The 16,598-nt window shown below is 43.1% G+C and overlaps 1 protein-coding gene across 1 annotated transcript in view; it reads right to left on the bottom strand.

The window, feature by feature from the left end:
• The window catches only part of LOC124022422 (disintegrin and metalloproteinase domain-containing protein 12-like), a gene marked incomplete at its 3' end in the record, with an annotated part of 46,998 nt that extends 33,461 nt beyond the window's left edge, over positions 1-13,537 (bottom strand). Inside the window, exons 1-2 of the mRNA XM_046337353.1 lie at positions 13,476-13,537; positions 8,507-8,585 (exon numbers count right to left, since the gene is read on the bottom strand). Of these exons, the coding sequence (XP_046193309.1) occupies positions 8,507-8,585; positions 13,476-13,537 (141 nt within the window). The remainder of the gene's footprint in view (positions 1-8,506; positions 8,586-13,475) is intronic.
• Between the last annotated feature and the right edge of the window lie 3,061 nt (positions 13,538-16,598).

The following is a 16,598-nucleotide window of genomic DNA, read 5'->3' on the forward strand; positions in this document are numbered from 1 at the left end:
CAGATGTAATTTGACACCTGACCTGATTTAAATGGGAACTACAGATGTAATTTGACACCTGACCTGATTTAAATGGAAACTACAGATGTAATTTGACACCTGACCTGCTTTAAATGGAAACTACAGATGTAATTTGACACCTGACCTGCTTTAAATGGAAACTACAGATGTAATTTGACACCTGACCTGCTTTAAATGGAAACTACAGATGTAATTTGACACCTGACCTGATTTAAATGGAAACTACAGATGTAATTTGACACCTGACCTGCTTTAAATGGAAACTACAGATGTAATTTGACACCTGACCTGCTTTAAATGGAAACTACAGATGTAATTTGACACCTGACCTGATTTAAATGGAAACTACAGATGTAATTTGACACCTGACCTGATTTAAATGAAAACTACAGATGTAATTTGACACCTGACCTGCTTTAAATTGAAACTACAGATGTAATTTGACACCTGACCTGATTTAAATGGAAACTACAGATGTAATTTGACACCTGACCTGACTTAAATGGGAACTACAGATGTAATTTGACACCTGACCTGATTTAAATGGGAACTACAGATGTAATTTGATCACTCTGATCTCTTCTGTTGATGAGGATTTTTAGGAAAAAAAATCAAACTTTTTACTGTATTCAACGTTTAAAGTTGAAAAAAATCAAACTTTTTACTGTATTCAACGTTTAAAGTTTGTAATTTCCACTTTTAAAAAAAATGTCAGACTTGATTTTTGCCCTAACATAAACTGTAACAACCCCTACAATAATGTCCATTAATTATAATCCACATAATAATTCACATTTCCTGTTGCTGCAGGATTATTTTCCTGCTGTAGCAAATTAAGATACTAAAATGGAAAGGAGAGACTGGACTGCCCTGTTGTACACCTCTGTGAATGTATCAAACTGGGGAGATTGGACTGCCCTGTTGTACACCTCTGTGAATGTTGTACACCTCTGTGAATGTATCAAACTGGGGAGATTGGACTGCCCTGTTGAACACCTCTGTGAATGTTGTACACCTCTGTGAATGTATCAAACTGGGGAGATTGGACTTCCCTGTTGAACACCTCTGTGAATGTTGTACACCTCTGTGAATGTATCAAACTGGGGAGATTGACTTCCCTTTTGAACACCTCTGTGAATGTTGTACACCTCTGTGAATGTTGTACACCTCTGTGAATGTTGTACACCTCTGTGAATGTTGTACACCTCTGTGAATGTTGTACACCTCTGTGAATGTACAAACTATCAAACCTGTATTTTGTTCATAATTACCATGTGTTTATTCTTACACTTTTTGTATGGATACAGTACGTTTTGAGCTCTTGTATTTTAACAATCTGTCATGAAGGACGAGGCTCTCCCTTCCTGTGTCTGGTACGTCCTCTGAGTGAGGAACAATGCCTGGAAAGTCTTCCATTACAGAGAGCTATAAAACAGACAAATGAAAGAGGAAGGACGGAGAAGTGAAGAGGCTATCACTCATCACTCCCTCCCTCATCACTCCCTCCCTCCCTCATCCCTCCCTCCCTCCCTCATCCCTCCCTCCCTCAATCATCACTCCCTCCCTCCGTCTAATACCTTGCCTCTGACAGACGCTAAGCTGGCATAAAATACTGATACATGAAATGGGGGAATGAAAGGGCTCAGATTCCTCCCTCCCCCAAACTCCCTCCAGACAGGCCAATAAATTACCAATGGATCAGTCCGTCTGAGACTGATGGAAGACTGGAAGACTGGGCCAATCCAGTCTGAGTCCCACACTCCCATGAAGAGACCCAGTCACCAGGGGACTGTAGAACCCTCCAGTCTGACACTCCCATGAAGGGACCCAGTCACTAGGGGACTGTAGAACCCTCCGGTCTGAGTCCCACACTCCCATGAATGGACCCAGTCACCAGGGGACTGTAGAACCCTCCAGTATGACACTCCCATGAAGGGACCCAGTCACTAGGGGACTGTAGAACCCTCCAGTCTGAGTCCCACACTCCCATGAAGAGACCCAGTCACCAGGGGACTGTAGAACCCTCCAGTATGACACTCCCATGAAGGGACCCAGTCACTAGGGGACTGTAGAACCCTCCAGTCTGAGTCCCACACTCCCATGAAGGGACCCAGTCACCAGGGGACTGTAGAACCCTCCAGTCTGACACTCCCATGAAGGGACCCAGTCACTAGGGGACTGTAGAACCCTCCAGTCTGAGTCCCACACTCCCATGAAGGGACCCAGTCACTAGGGGACCCAGTCACTAGGGGATCCTGTCACTAGGGGATCCTGTCACTAGGGGATCCTGTCACTAGGGGATCCAGTCACTAGGGGATCCAGTCACTAGGGGATCCAGTCACTAGGGGATCCGGTCACGAGGGGTTTGAGTCACTAGGGGATCCAGTTACTAGGGTACTCAGTCACTAGGGGACCCAGTCACGAGGGGATCCGGTCACGAGAGGTTTGAGTCACTAGGGGATCCTGTCACTAGGGGATCCAGTCACTAGGGGATCGTGTCACTAGGGGACCCAGTCACTAGGGGGACTGGGGGAATAGCAGGGACTGGTGAGGTGATGTGGGTCGAGATGTCCCCTGCTGAGGGGGGAGGAGCTTTCGTTATGTCCCCTGCTGTGGGGGGGAGGAGATTTCGTTATGTCTCCTGCTGAGGGGGGAGGAGCTTTCGTTATGTCCCCAGCTGAGGGGGGAGCTTTCATTATGTCCCCTGCTGAGGGGAGGAGCTTTCGTTATGTCCCCTGCTGAGAGGGGTAGGAGCTTTCGTTATGTCCACTGCTGAGGGGAGGAGCTTTCGTTATGTCCCCTGCTGAGGGGGGGAGGAGCTTTCGTTATGTCCCCTGCTGAGGGGGAGGAGCTTTCGTTATGTCCCCTGCTGAGGGAAGGAGCTTTCATTATGTCCCCTGCTGAGGGGAGGAGCTTTCATTATGTCCCCTTCTGAGGGGAGGAGCTTTCGTTAAGTCCCCTGCTGAGGGAAGGAGCTTTCATTATGTCCCCTGCTGAGGGGAGGAGCTTTCATTATGTCCCCTGCTGAGGGGAGGAGCTTTCATTATGTCCCCTGCTGAGGGGAGGAGCTTTCGTTATGTTCCCTGCTGAGGGGAGGAGCTTTCATTATGTCTCCTGCTGAGGGGAGGAGCTTTCGTTATGTCCCCTGCTGAGGGGAGGAGCTTTCATTATTTCTCCTGCTAATAGTAGGGGATTGTTGGTCAAATCAAGTTCAGTTCACAGGGACCCCAAGCGTACCAGCCCTGTGTGTGTACTAGACTCTCAGTGGATTGCTCCCACCCAGACCCGGCCCAGTCTGGTTCATCACAGCTCCCTTATTGTGCCTGTGTTGTGGAATGTCTGTGCTGAGTGGGTTTAAACCCAGCCAGACCCGGTCCAGTCTGGTTCATCACAGCTCCCTTATTGTGCCTGTGTTGTGGAATGTCTGTGCTGAGTGGGTTTAAACCCAGCCAGACCCGGTCCAGTCTGGTTCATCACAGCTCCCTTATTGTGCCTGTGTTGTGGAATGTCTGTGCTGAGTGGGTTTAAACCCAGCCAGACCCGGCCCAGTCTGGTTCATCACAACTCCCTTATTGTGCCTGTATTGTGGAATGTCTGTGCTGAGTGGGTTTAAACCCAGCCAGACCCGGCTCAGTCTGGTTCATCACAGCTCCCTTATTGTGCCTGTGTTGTGGAATGTCTGTGCTGAGTGGGTTTAAACCCAGCCAGACCCGGTCCAGTCTGGTTCATCACAGCTCCCTTATTGTGCCTGTGTTGTGGAATGTCTGTGCTGAGTGGGTTTAAACCCAGCCAGACCCGGTCCAGTCTGGTTCATCACAGCTCCCTTATTGTGCCTGTGTTGTGGAATGTCTGTGCTGAGTGGGTTTAAACCCAGCCAGAGTCAGGGATAGTCTGACCCGGTCCACAGCAGGATCAACTGAAACATGATGCTCTGTGTGGAACAAATTGTCCAGGTCAATGTGTGGGTTGAACACGTACTGCATGATAGAAGCAAGATGTTCGTATTTTCATGAATGTTCCGTAAGGTTTAACCGTTGGCCATGTATCAAGTCCGTGGTTAAATTCCTCCTTTCACAGTGTTTCATCGTGTATATTTACAGTAACTTCTTCACTTTGGGAAACGTATAAAGGAACAATGGACTGGACACAGAAAGACCAAGCAAGCAGACCACATCCTTCTGTAGCTCAGTTGGTAGAGCATGGCGCTTGTAACGCCAGGGTAGTGGGTTCGATTCCCGGGACCACCCATACATAGAATGTATGCACACATGACTGTAAGTCGCTTTGGATAAAAGCGTCTGCTAAATGGCATATTATTTTATTATTTTTTCTTTGACAGACTGAACTGCCACTACCCACAATACACCTCTCCTCTCCACTGTCCCACCCCACCATAGCAGCTTCAGCAGACAGACTGAACTGTGGGTACTAGCCACTACCCACAATACACCTCTCCTCTCCACTGTCCCACCCCACCATAGCAGCTTCAGCAGACAGACTGAACTGTGGGTACGAGCCACTACCCACAATACACCTCTCCTCTCCACTGTCCCACCCCACCATAGCAGCTTCAGCAGACAGACTGAACTGTGGGTACTAGACTGAACTGATATTACAGGAGCGTCAACATTTCCTTCAGTCCGTTTTTCCTCTAAACGGAGGGACGACAACCCCTCATCCTCACAGGTTCAGGGGTTCTTGTTATTGTATGGTAATAGGCAACAAGAGGTCTCTGATCTCCATAGTAGAGAGGGAAGTAACAACAGCATGGTAATAGGCATGAAGTATGCCTTGTTATTGTATGGTAATAGGCATGAAGTATGCCTTGTTATTGTATGGTAATAGGTATGAAGTATGCCTTGTTATTGTATGGTAATAGGCATGAAGTATGCCTTGTTATTGTATGGTAATAGGTATGAAGTATGCCTTGTTATTGTATGGTAATAGGAATGAAGTATGCCTTGTTATTGTATGGTAATATGTATGAAGTATGCCTTGTTATTGTATGGTAATAGGTATGAAGTATGCCTTGTTATTGTATGGTAATAGGCATGAAGTATGCCTTGTTATTGTATGGTAATAGGTATGAAGTATGCCTTGTTATTGTATGGTAATAGGAATGAAGTATGCCTTGTTATTGTATGGTAATATGTATGAAGTATGCCTTGTTATTGTATGGTAATAGGTATGAAGTATGCCTTGTTATTGTATGGTAATAGGCATGAAGTATGCCTTGTTATTGTATGGTAATAGGCATGAAGTATGCCTTGTTATTGTATGGTAATAGGCATGAAGTATGCCTTGTTATTGTATGGTAATAGGCATGAAGTATGCCTTGTTATTGTATGGTAATAGGTATGAAGTATGCCTTGTTATTGTATGGTAATAGGTATGAAGTATGCCTTGTTATTGTATGGTAATAGGCATGAAGTATGCCTTGTTATTGTATGGTAATATGTATGAAGTATGCCTTGTTATTTTATGGTAATAGGCATGAAGTATGCCTTGTTATTGTATGGTAATAGGCATTAATGAAGTATGCCTTGTTATTGTATGGTAATAGGCATTAATGAAGTATGCCTTGTTATTGTATGGTAATAGGCATGAAGTATGCCTTGTTATTGTATGGTAATAGGTATGAAGTATGCCTTGTTATTGTATGGTAATAGGCATGAAGTATGCCTTGTTATTGTATGGTAATAGGTATGAAGTATGCCTTGTTATTGTATGGTAATAGGCATGAAGTATGCCTTGTTATTGTATGGTAATAGGTATGAAGTATGCCTTGTTATTGTATGGTAATAGGTATGAAGTATGCATTGTTATTGTATGGTAATAGGCATTAATGAAGTATGCCTTGTTATTGTATGGTAATAGGCATTAATGAAGTACGCCTTGTTGTATGGTAATAGGCATGAACTATGCCTATTTGTTTTCCCATTTGTCTGTTAGTTGCCAAGTGGTTCTATCAATCTAGGACATAGAGATGACTTAACCCTCATAGCCTGGTTCCTCTCTAGGTTTCTTCCTAGGTTTTAGCCTTTATAAGGAGTTTTTAATAGCCACCGCGCTTCTACACCTGCATTGCATGCTGGTTTGGGGTTTTAGGCTGGGTTTCTGTACAGCACTTTGAGATATCAGCTGGTGTAAGAAGGACTATATAAATACATTTGATTTGATTTGACTTAACTCCAAATTGTGAGACTCCATTAGACTTAATACTGTACTGTGAGGTTGTGAGACTCCATTAGACTTAATACTGTACTGTGATGTTGTGAGACTCCATTAGACTTAATACCGTACCGTGATGTTGTGAGACTCCATTAGATTTAATACTGTACTGTGAGGTTGTGAGACTCCATTAGACTTAATATCATACCGAGAGGTTGTGAGACTCCATTAGACTTAATACCGTATTGTGATGTTGTGAGACTCCATTAGACTTAATACCGTACCGTGATGTTGTGAGACTCCATTAGACTTAATATCATACTGAGAGGTTGTGAGACTCCATTAGACTTAATACCGTACCGTGATGTTGTGAGAATCCATTAGACTTAATACCGTACTGTGAGGTTGTGAGACTCCATTAGACTTAATACCATACCGTGAGGTTGTGAGACTCCATTAGACTTAATACCGTACTGTGATGTTGTGAGACTCCATTAGACTTAATACTGTACTGTGAGGTTGTGAGACTCCATTAGACTTAATACCATACCGTGAGGTTGTGAGACTCCATTAGACTTAATACCGTACTGTGATGTTGTGAGACTCCATTAGACTTAATACCGTACTGTGAGGTTGTGAGACTCCATTAGACTTAATACTGTACTGTGAGGTTGTGAGACTCCATTAGACTTAATACTGTACTGTAACATGATGTGAGACTCCATTAGACTTAATACCGTACTGTAACGTGATGTGAGACTCCATTAGACTTAATACCGTACCGTGAGGTTGTGAGACTCCATTAGACTTAATACTGTACCGTGAGGTTGTGAGAATCCATTAGACTTAATACCGTACCGTGAGGTTGTGAGAATCCATTAGACTTAATACTGTACTGTGATGTTGTGAGACTCCATTAGACTTAATATCATACCGAAAGGTTGTGAGACTCCATTAGACTTAATACTGTACTGTGAGGTTGTGAGACTCCATTAGACTTAATACCGTACTGTGAGGTTGTGAGACTCCATTATACTTAATACCGTACTGTGAGGTTGTGAGACTCCATTAGACTTAATACTGTACTGTGAGGTTGTGAGACTCCATTAGACTTAATACTGTACTGTGAGGTTGTGAGACTCCATTAGACTTAATACCATACCGTGAGGTTGTGAGACTCCATTAGACTTAATACCGTACTGTGATGTTGTGAGACTCCATTAGACTTAATACCGTACTGTGAGGTTGTGAGACTCCATTAGACTTAATACTGTACTGTGAGGTTGTGAGACTCCATTAGACTTAATACTGTACTGTAACGTGATGTGAGACTCCATTAGACTTAATACCGTACCGTGAGGTTGTGAGACTCCATTAGACTTAATACCGTACCGTGATGTTGTGAGACTCCATTAGACTTAATACCGTACTGTGAGGTTGTGAGACTCCATTAGACTTAATACCGTACCGTGAGGTTGTGAGACTCCATTAGACTTAATACCGTACTGTGAGGTTGTGAGACTCCATTAGACTTAATACCGTACTGTGAGGTTGTGAGACTCCATTATACTTAATACCGTACCGTGAGGTTGTGAGACTCCATTAGACTTAAAACCGTACTGTGAGGTTGTGAGACTCCATTAGACTTAATACCGTACCGTGAGGTTGTGAGACTCCATTAGACTTAATACCGTACTGTGAGGTTGTGAGACTCCATTAGACTTAATACCGTACCGTGACGTTGTGAGACTCCATTAGACTTAATACCGTACTGTGAGGTTGTGAGACTCCATTAGACTTAATACCGTACCGTGAGGTTGTGAGACTCCATTAGACTCCATTAGACTTAATACTGTACTGTGAGGTTGTGAGACTCCATTATACTTAATACCGTACCGTGAGGTTGTGAGACTCCATTAGACTTAATACCGTACTGTGAGGTTGTGAGACTCCATTAGACTTAATACCGTACCGTGAGGTTGTGAGACTCCATTAGACTTAATACCGTACTGTGAGGTTGTGAGACTCCATTAGACTTAATACCGTACCGTGACGTTGTGAGACTCCATTAGACTTAATACCGTACCGTGAGGTTGTGAGACTCCATTAGACTTAATACTGTACCGTGAGGTTGTGAGACTCCATTAGACTTAATACCGTACTGTGAGGTTGTGAGACTCCATTAGACTTAATACCGTACCGTGATGTTGTGAGACTCCATTAGACTTAATACTGTACTGTGAGGTTGTGAGACTCCATTAGACTTAATACCGTACCGTGAGGTTGTGAGACTCCATTAGACTTAATACCGTACCGTGAGGTTGTGAGAGCCGGTGACCGCGCTGCCATCTTTCAGGTAGTGTGTTTCTGTGTAGTGACTGGCAAACAGACCACTAGAAATAAGACACAAAAAGAGCAAGAGTTAAAAGAAGGGAATCTCAAAGAGCACAGATCATCGTGAGGGACACATTTAGAGAGAGGGCCGGGAGGAGTGAGAGGAGAGCAGGCAGGGAGGGGAGAGAGAGGAGAGAGGGCAGAGAGAGGGCTGGGAGGGGTGGAGAGAGGGATGGGAGGGGAGAGAGGAGAGAGGGCTGGGAGGGGAGAGAGGGCTGGGAGGGAGGAGAGAGGGATGGGAGGGAGGAGAGAGGGATGGAAGGGGAGAAAGAGGGATGGGAGGGGAGCGAGAGAGAGGAGAGAGGGCTGGGAGGGGAGAGAGGGCTGGGAGGGCGAGAGAGGGAGGGGAGGGGAGGGGAGAGAGAGGAGAGAGGGCTGAGAGGGAGGAGAGGGCTGGGAGGGAGGAGAGAGGGATGGGAGGGGAGAGAGAGGAGAGAGGGCTGAGAGTGAGGACAGAGCTGAGAGGGAGGAGAGGGGAGAGAGGGCTGGGAGGTGAGAGAGAGGGAGGGAGGGACCAGCAGCAGGGGTAGATCCTGGAACTACTATGAGCTCACAAAACACTGGGAACCCTGATGAGTTGATTACTACAGCGTGGTGTGTGTGTGTGTGTGTGTGTGTGTGTGTGTGTGTGTGTGTGTGTGTGTGTGTGTGTGTGTGTGTGTGTGTGTGTGTGTGTGTGTGTGTGTGTGTGTGTGTGCGTGTGTGTGTGTGTGTGTGTGTGTGTGTGTGTGTGTGCGTGTGTGTGCGTGCGTGCGTGTGCTTGTGTTTGTGTGTGTGTGTGTGTGTGACCTCAGGACAGCCAGATGAGGAACACCCATCACAGACAGCTTGAGAGTCTTCCTGACCTCACTGCTAGGACTGTTAGGGTAGATCCTGGAGTTTGGCCCTTGTCGGGAACATGATGTTTCCTGGACCCTGCTTTCATAACCCACAAAACAAACCACAGAACTGGCAGTGATCCCCCCCGGATCAAAGCCAGGCTGGAAAGAGCAGAAAAAAGTCCAATCGAATCAAATGAAGTTGTTTTAATTAGTTTCAACGCTCTGACTCAGAAACAGAAACTCAACGTCAATGGACTATAAGAATAACAAGGTATCAATAAATTGTAATGATTATGGAAAACCATCACCCAACCATTCACACAGACAAACACCAGCTCCCCTGACCCAGTGGGTCACCTGTTCATCTATAGGAAGGAGGGCAAACAGACTCCGTCTATGAGAACACAAGCAGAGAAAGCAGATCGATGGCACTCAGACTGCGGACGGTGATTTGAGTTTTTAATCCATTTGAAACACGAAGCGATGATGCATGTTTTCAAAGACTGAATGCACACGCACACACACACACACACACACACACACACACACACACACACACACACACACACACACACACACACACACACACACACACACACACACACACACACACACACACACACACACACACACACACACACACACACACACACACACACACACACACACACACACACACACACACACACACACACACACACACACACACTAGTTAACATTGAACTGGTTAACATAGAACTAGTTAACATGTCCCTGGCAGATAGCAGATATAGACAGTGCTGACAGGAGACTGGGGACAATCAGGAATCACATGGAGATCTCAAACTGAGTCATGACTTTAGAACCTTCTTCACATGGAGATCTCAAACTGAGTCATGACCTTAGAACCTTCTGGATTTGGAGATCTCAAACTGAGTCATGACTTTAGAACCTTCTTCACATGGAGATCTCAAACTGACACATGACTTTAGAACCTTCTTCACATGGAGATCTCAAACTGAGTCATGACTTTAGAACCTTCTGGATATGGAGATCTCAAACTGAGTCATGACTTTAGAACCTTCTGGATATGGAGATCTCAAACTGAGTCATGACTTTAGAACCTTCTGGATATGGAGATCTCAAACTGAGTCATGACTTTAGAACCTTCTGGATATGATTTGGACGAGCGATAAAAAATTGTCCCCAGAAACAGAAATTTGTTTCAACTGAAAATAATCCAACATTGTTCGACATTGCCAGACGCTAGTCCGTGGCCACAGCACACTGCCTGTCTGCAGTAATGACAGGATTTATTGTAAGCCTTATCTAAACGAAATACATTCTCATAATCAACGCCATGAGACATCCTTTTTCAGCAATATAAAAGTTATGGATTTTTCTACATTGGAGGCAGAATGCCTCAACATCACGCCAGTTGACTTACACCGTATCTGACACAGTGGATTTTCCTGAACTCTTCAGAACTCAGAGGGGTCCTTTAGAACCTTTCCGACATTAAAAAATGTTTCTAAAAGGAAGACATAGAATCCTAAAAGGTTCTATGTAGATAATAAGGTTCTACCTCGATAAAGAGTTCTATGTAGATAATACAGTTCTACCTCTATAAAGAGTTCTATGTAGATAATTAGGTTCTACCTCTATAAAGGGTTCTGCATAGATAATAAGGTTCTACCTCTATAAAGGGTTCTGCACAGATAATACGGTTCTATCTCTATAAAGGGTTCTGCATAGATAATACGGTTCTACCTCTATAAAGGGTTCTATGTAGATAATAAGGTTCTACCTCTATAAAGGTTTCTATGTAGATAATAAGGTTCTACCTCTATAAAGGGTTCTATGTAGATAATATGGTTCTACCTCTATAAAGGGTTCTGTGTAGATAATAAGGTTCTACCTCTATAAAGAGTTCTATGTAGATAATAAGGTTATACCTCTATAAAGGGTTCTATGTAGATAATAAGGTTCTACCTCTATAAAGAGTTCTATGTAGATAATAAGGATCTACCTCTATAAAGGGTTCTATGTAGATAATATGGTTCTACCTCTATAAAGGGTTCTGTGTAGATAATACGGTTCTACCTCTATAAAGAATTCCATGTAGATAATAAGGTTCTACCTCTATGAAGGGTTCTGTGTAGATAATACGGTTCTACCTCTATAAAGGGTTCTATGTGGATAATACGGTTCTACCTCTATAAAGGGTTCCATGTAGATCATACGGTTCTACCTCTATAAAGGGTTCTATGTAGATAATACGTTTCTACCTCTATAAAGGGTTCTATGTAGATAATACGGTTCTACCTCTATGAAGGGTTCTATGTGGATAATACGGCTCGACCTCTAAAAAGGGTTCTATGTAGATAATATGGTTCTACCTTTATGAAGGGTTCTATGTAGATAATAAGGTTCTACCTCTATAAAGGGTTCTATGTAGATAATACGGTTCTACCTCTATAAAGGGTTCTATGTGGATAATACGGTTCTACCTCTATAAAGGGTTCCATGTAGATCATACGGTTCTACCTCTATGAAGGGTTCTGTGTAGATAATACGGTTCTACCTCTATAAAGGGTTCTATGTGGATAATACGGTTCTACCTCTATAAAGAGTTCTATGTAGATCATACGGTTCTACCTCTATAAAGGGTTCTATGTAGATAATATTTTTCTACCTCTATAAAGGGTTCTATGTGGATAACACGGTTCTACCTCTATAAATAGTTCTATGTAGATAATACGGTTCTACCTCTATAAAGGGTTCTTATTCAGGGACAAAGGCCTGGAGAATCCTTTTCCCTAAAAGCATACCTGATGCAATCTCTTTTTATCACAAAAAGTTATGGATTTTTTACGTCACCATATAGCATTCAAGTTTTCAGAAGTCTAAATATCTAATATTCTCTCCTGTTACTAGTTTTCAGAACTCTAAATATCTAATATTCTCTCCTGTTACTAGTTTTCAGAACTCTAAATATCTAATATTCTCTCCTGTTACTAGTTTTCAGAACTCTAAATATCTAATATTCTCTCCTGTTACTAGTTTTCAGAACTCTAAATATCTAATATTCTCTCCTGTTACTAGTTTTCAGAACTCTAAATATCTAATATTCTCTCCTGTTACTAGTTTTCAGATGTCACGCCTTGGTCATTGTATCTTGTGTTTTGTTAATTGTTTTAATTGTATTGGGGTTTGTATTAATTGGGAGTGTGCATTATTAGGGGTGTGTCTAGTTAGGCTTGGCTGCCTGAGGCGATTCCTAATTGGAGTCAGCTGATTCTCGTTGTCTCGGATTGGGAACCGTATTTAGGCAGCCTGAGTGCGCGTTGTATTTCGTGGGTGATTGTACCTGTCTCTGTGTTAGTCACCAGATAGGCTGTAATTAGTTTCACTCATTTGTTGTTTTCGTATTTTCAGTTATTTTCATGTACCGCTATTTTCTTCATTAAAAGTCATGAGTAACCTACACGCTGCATTTCGGTCTGACTCTCTTCAAACAACAGATGAAGTTCAATACATCAGAACTCTAAATATCTAATATTCTCTCCTGTTACTAGTTTTCAGAACTCTAAATATCTAATATTCTCTCCTGTTACTAGTTTTCAGAACTCTAAATATCTAATATTCTCTCCTGTTACTAGTTTTCAGAACTCTAAATATCTAATATTCTCTCCTGTTACTAGTTTTCAGAACTCTAAATATCTAATATTCTCTCCTGTTACTAGTTTTCAGAACTCTAAATATCTAATATTCTCTCCTGTTACTAGTTTTCAGAACTCTAAATATCTAATATTCTCTCCTGTTACTAGTTTTCAGAACTCTAAATATCTAATATTCTCTCCTGTTACTAGTTTTCAGAACTCTAAATATCTAATATTCTCTCCTGTTACTAGTTTTCAGAACTCTAAATATCTAATATTCTCTCCTGTTACTAATTTTCAGAACTCTGAACTTGATGTGCAATGCTTTTTTACAGCCCATGAATTATAAAAATGCTTCCCACGTCAAACATTTAACACGTCAATATGGATGAACGTAAGTATCTAAGGTCTTTTATATGGTAATTACGCAGTGCTACAGACGTCATGTTCCTCTGGCAGTAACGTACCCAAGCGCTCTCCTTTAATCATGACTCGGAGAGAGAATGACCTACACAGACAGCCACAGTCTCCAGGAAGGTACATCCAGCCTCAATCTCCAAGAAGGTACATCGAGCCACAGTCTCCAGAAAGGTACATCCAGCCACAGTCTCCAGGAAGGTACATCCAGCCACAGTCTCCAGGAAGGTACATCCAGCCTCTGCTCTACGGGGATACATCCAGCCACAGCCTCCAGGAAGGTACATCCAGTCTCTGCTCTACATGGATACATCCAGCCTCTGCTCTACGGGGATACATCCAGCCTCTGCTCTACGGGGATACATCCAGCCTCTGCTCTACGGGGATACATCCAGCCTCTGCTCTACGGGGATACATCCAGCCTCTGCTCTATGGGGATACATCCAGCCTCTGCTCTACGGGGATACATCCAGCCTCTGCTCTACGGGGATACATCCAGCCTCTGCTCTACGGGGATACATCCAGCCTCTGCTCTACGGGGATACATCCAGCCTCTGCTCTACGGGGATACATCCAGCCTCTGCTCTACGGGTATACATCCAGCCTCTGCTCTATGGGGATACATCCAGCCTCTGCTCTACGGGGATACATCCAGCCTCTGCTCTACGGGGATACATCCAGCCTCTGCTCTACGGGGATACATCCAGCCTCTGCTCTACGGGTATACATCCAGCCTCTGCTCTATGGGGATACATCCAGCCTCTGCTCTACGGGGATACATCCAGCCACAGTCTCCAGGAAGGTACATCCAGCCTCTGCTCTACGGGGATACATCCAGCCTCTGCTCTACGGGGATACATCCAGCCTCTGCTCTACGGGGATACATTCAGCCTCTGCTCTACGGGGATACATCCAGCCTCTGCTCTATGGGGATACATCCAGCCTCTGCTCTATGGGGATACATCCAGCCTCTGCTCTACGGGGATACATCCAGCCACAGTCTCCAGGAAGGTACATCCAGCCTCTGCTCTACGGGGATACATCCAGCCTCTGCTCTACGGGGATACATCCAGCCTCTGCTCTACGGGGATACATCCAGCCTCTGCTCTACGGGGATACATCCAGCCTCTGCTCTACGGGGATACATCCAGCCTCTGCTCTATGGGGATACATCCAGCCTCTGCTCTACGGGGATACATCAAACCCCTGCTGTACCTTTGATCAGGTAGTGTAGGTGTCAGTGGGATGTCATGTTGATATCATGTTGATATCATGTTGATATCAGGAAGTATAGGAGTCAGTGAGATATCATGTTGATATCATGTTGATATCAGGTAGTGTAGGAGTCAGTGGATATCATGTTGATATCATGTTGATATCAGGTAGTATAGGAGTCAGTGGATATCATGTTGATATCATGTTGATATCAGGTAGTGTAGGAGTCAGTGGGATATCATGTTGATATCAGGTAGTGTAGAAGTCAGTGGATATCATGTTGATATCATGTTGATATCATGTTGATATCAGGTAGTGTAGAAGTCAGTGGATATCATGTTGATATCATGTTGATATAATTTTGATATCAGGTAGTGTAGGAGTCAGTGGATATCATGTTGATATCAGGTAGTGTAGGAGTCAGTGGGATATCATGTTGATATCAGGTAGTATAGGAGTCAGTGGGATATCATGTTGATATAATGTTGATATCAGGTAGTGTAGGAGTCAGTGGGATATCATGTTGATATCATGTTGATATCAGGTAGCGTAGGAGTCATTGGGATATCATGTTGATATCAGGTAGCGTAGGAGTCATTGGGATATCATGTTGATATAATGTTGATGTCATGTTGATATCATGTTGATCAGGTAGTGTAGGAGTCAGTGGGATATCATGTTGATATCATGTTGATATCATGTTGATATCATGTTGATATCATGTTGATATCATGTTGATCAGGTAGTGTAGGAGTCAGTGTAATATCATGTTGATATCAGGTAGTGTAGGAGTCTGTGGGATATCATGTTGATATCAGGTAGTGTAGGAGTCAGTGGGATATCATGTTGATATCAGGTAGTGTAGGAGTCAGTGGGATATCATGTTGATATCAGGTAGTGTAGGAGTCAGTGGGATATCATGTTGATATCAGGTAGTGTAGGAGTCAGTGGATATCATGTTGATATCAGGTAGTGTAGGAGTCAGGATATCATGTTGATATCAGGTAGTGTAGGAGTCAGTGAGATATCATGTTGATATCAGGTAGTGTAGGAGTCAGTGGATATCATGTTGATATAATTTTGATATCAGGTAGTGTAGGAGTCAGTGTGATATCATGTTGATATAATTTTGATATCAGGTAGTGTAGGAGTCAGTATAATATCATGTTGATATCAGGTAGTGTAGGAGTCAGTGGGATATCATGTTGATATCAGGTAGTATAGGAGTCAGTGGGATATCATGTTGATATCATGTTGATATCAGGTAGCGTAGGAGTCATTGGGATATCATGTTGATATCAGGTAGCGTAGGAGTCATTGGGATATCATGTTGATATAATGTTGATGTCATGTTGATATCATGTTGATCAGGTAGTGTAGGAGTCAGTGGGATATCATGTTGATATCATGTTGATATCATGTTGATATCATGTTGATCAGGTAGTGTAGGAGTCAGTGGGATATCATGTTGATATCAGGTAGTGTAGGAGTCAGTGGGATATCATGTTGATATCATGTTGATATCAGGTAGTGTAGGAGTCATTGGGATATCATGTTGATATCAGGTAGTGTAGGAGTCAGTGGGATATCATGTTGATATCAGGTAGTGTAGGAGTCAGTGGGATATCATGTTGATATCATGTTGATATCAGGTAGTGTAGGAGTCAGTGAGATATCATGTTGATATCAGGTAGTGTAGGAGTCAGTGGATATCATGTTGATATAATTTTGATATCAGGTAGTGTAGGAGTCAGTGTGATATCATGTTGATATAATTTTGATATCAGGTAGTGTAGGAGTCAGTATAATATCATGTTGATATCAGGTAGTGTAGGAGTCAGTGGGATATCATGTTGATATCAGGTAGTATAGGAGTCAGTGGGATATCATGTTGATATCATGTTGATATCAGGTAGTG

Source organism: Oncorhynchus gorbuscha, unplaced genomic scaffold (assembly GCF_021184085.1).
Source record: "Oncorhynchus gorbuscha isolate QuinsamMale2020 ecotype Even-year unplaced genomic scaffold, OgorEven_v1.0 Un_scaffold_1380, whole genome shotgun sequence".
In the NCBI taxonomy this organism is placed as follows: Eukaryota; Metazoa; Chordata; class Actinopteri; order Salmoniformes; family Salmonidae; genus Oncorhynchus; species Oncorhynchus gorbuscha.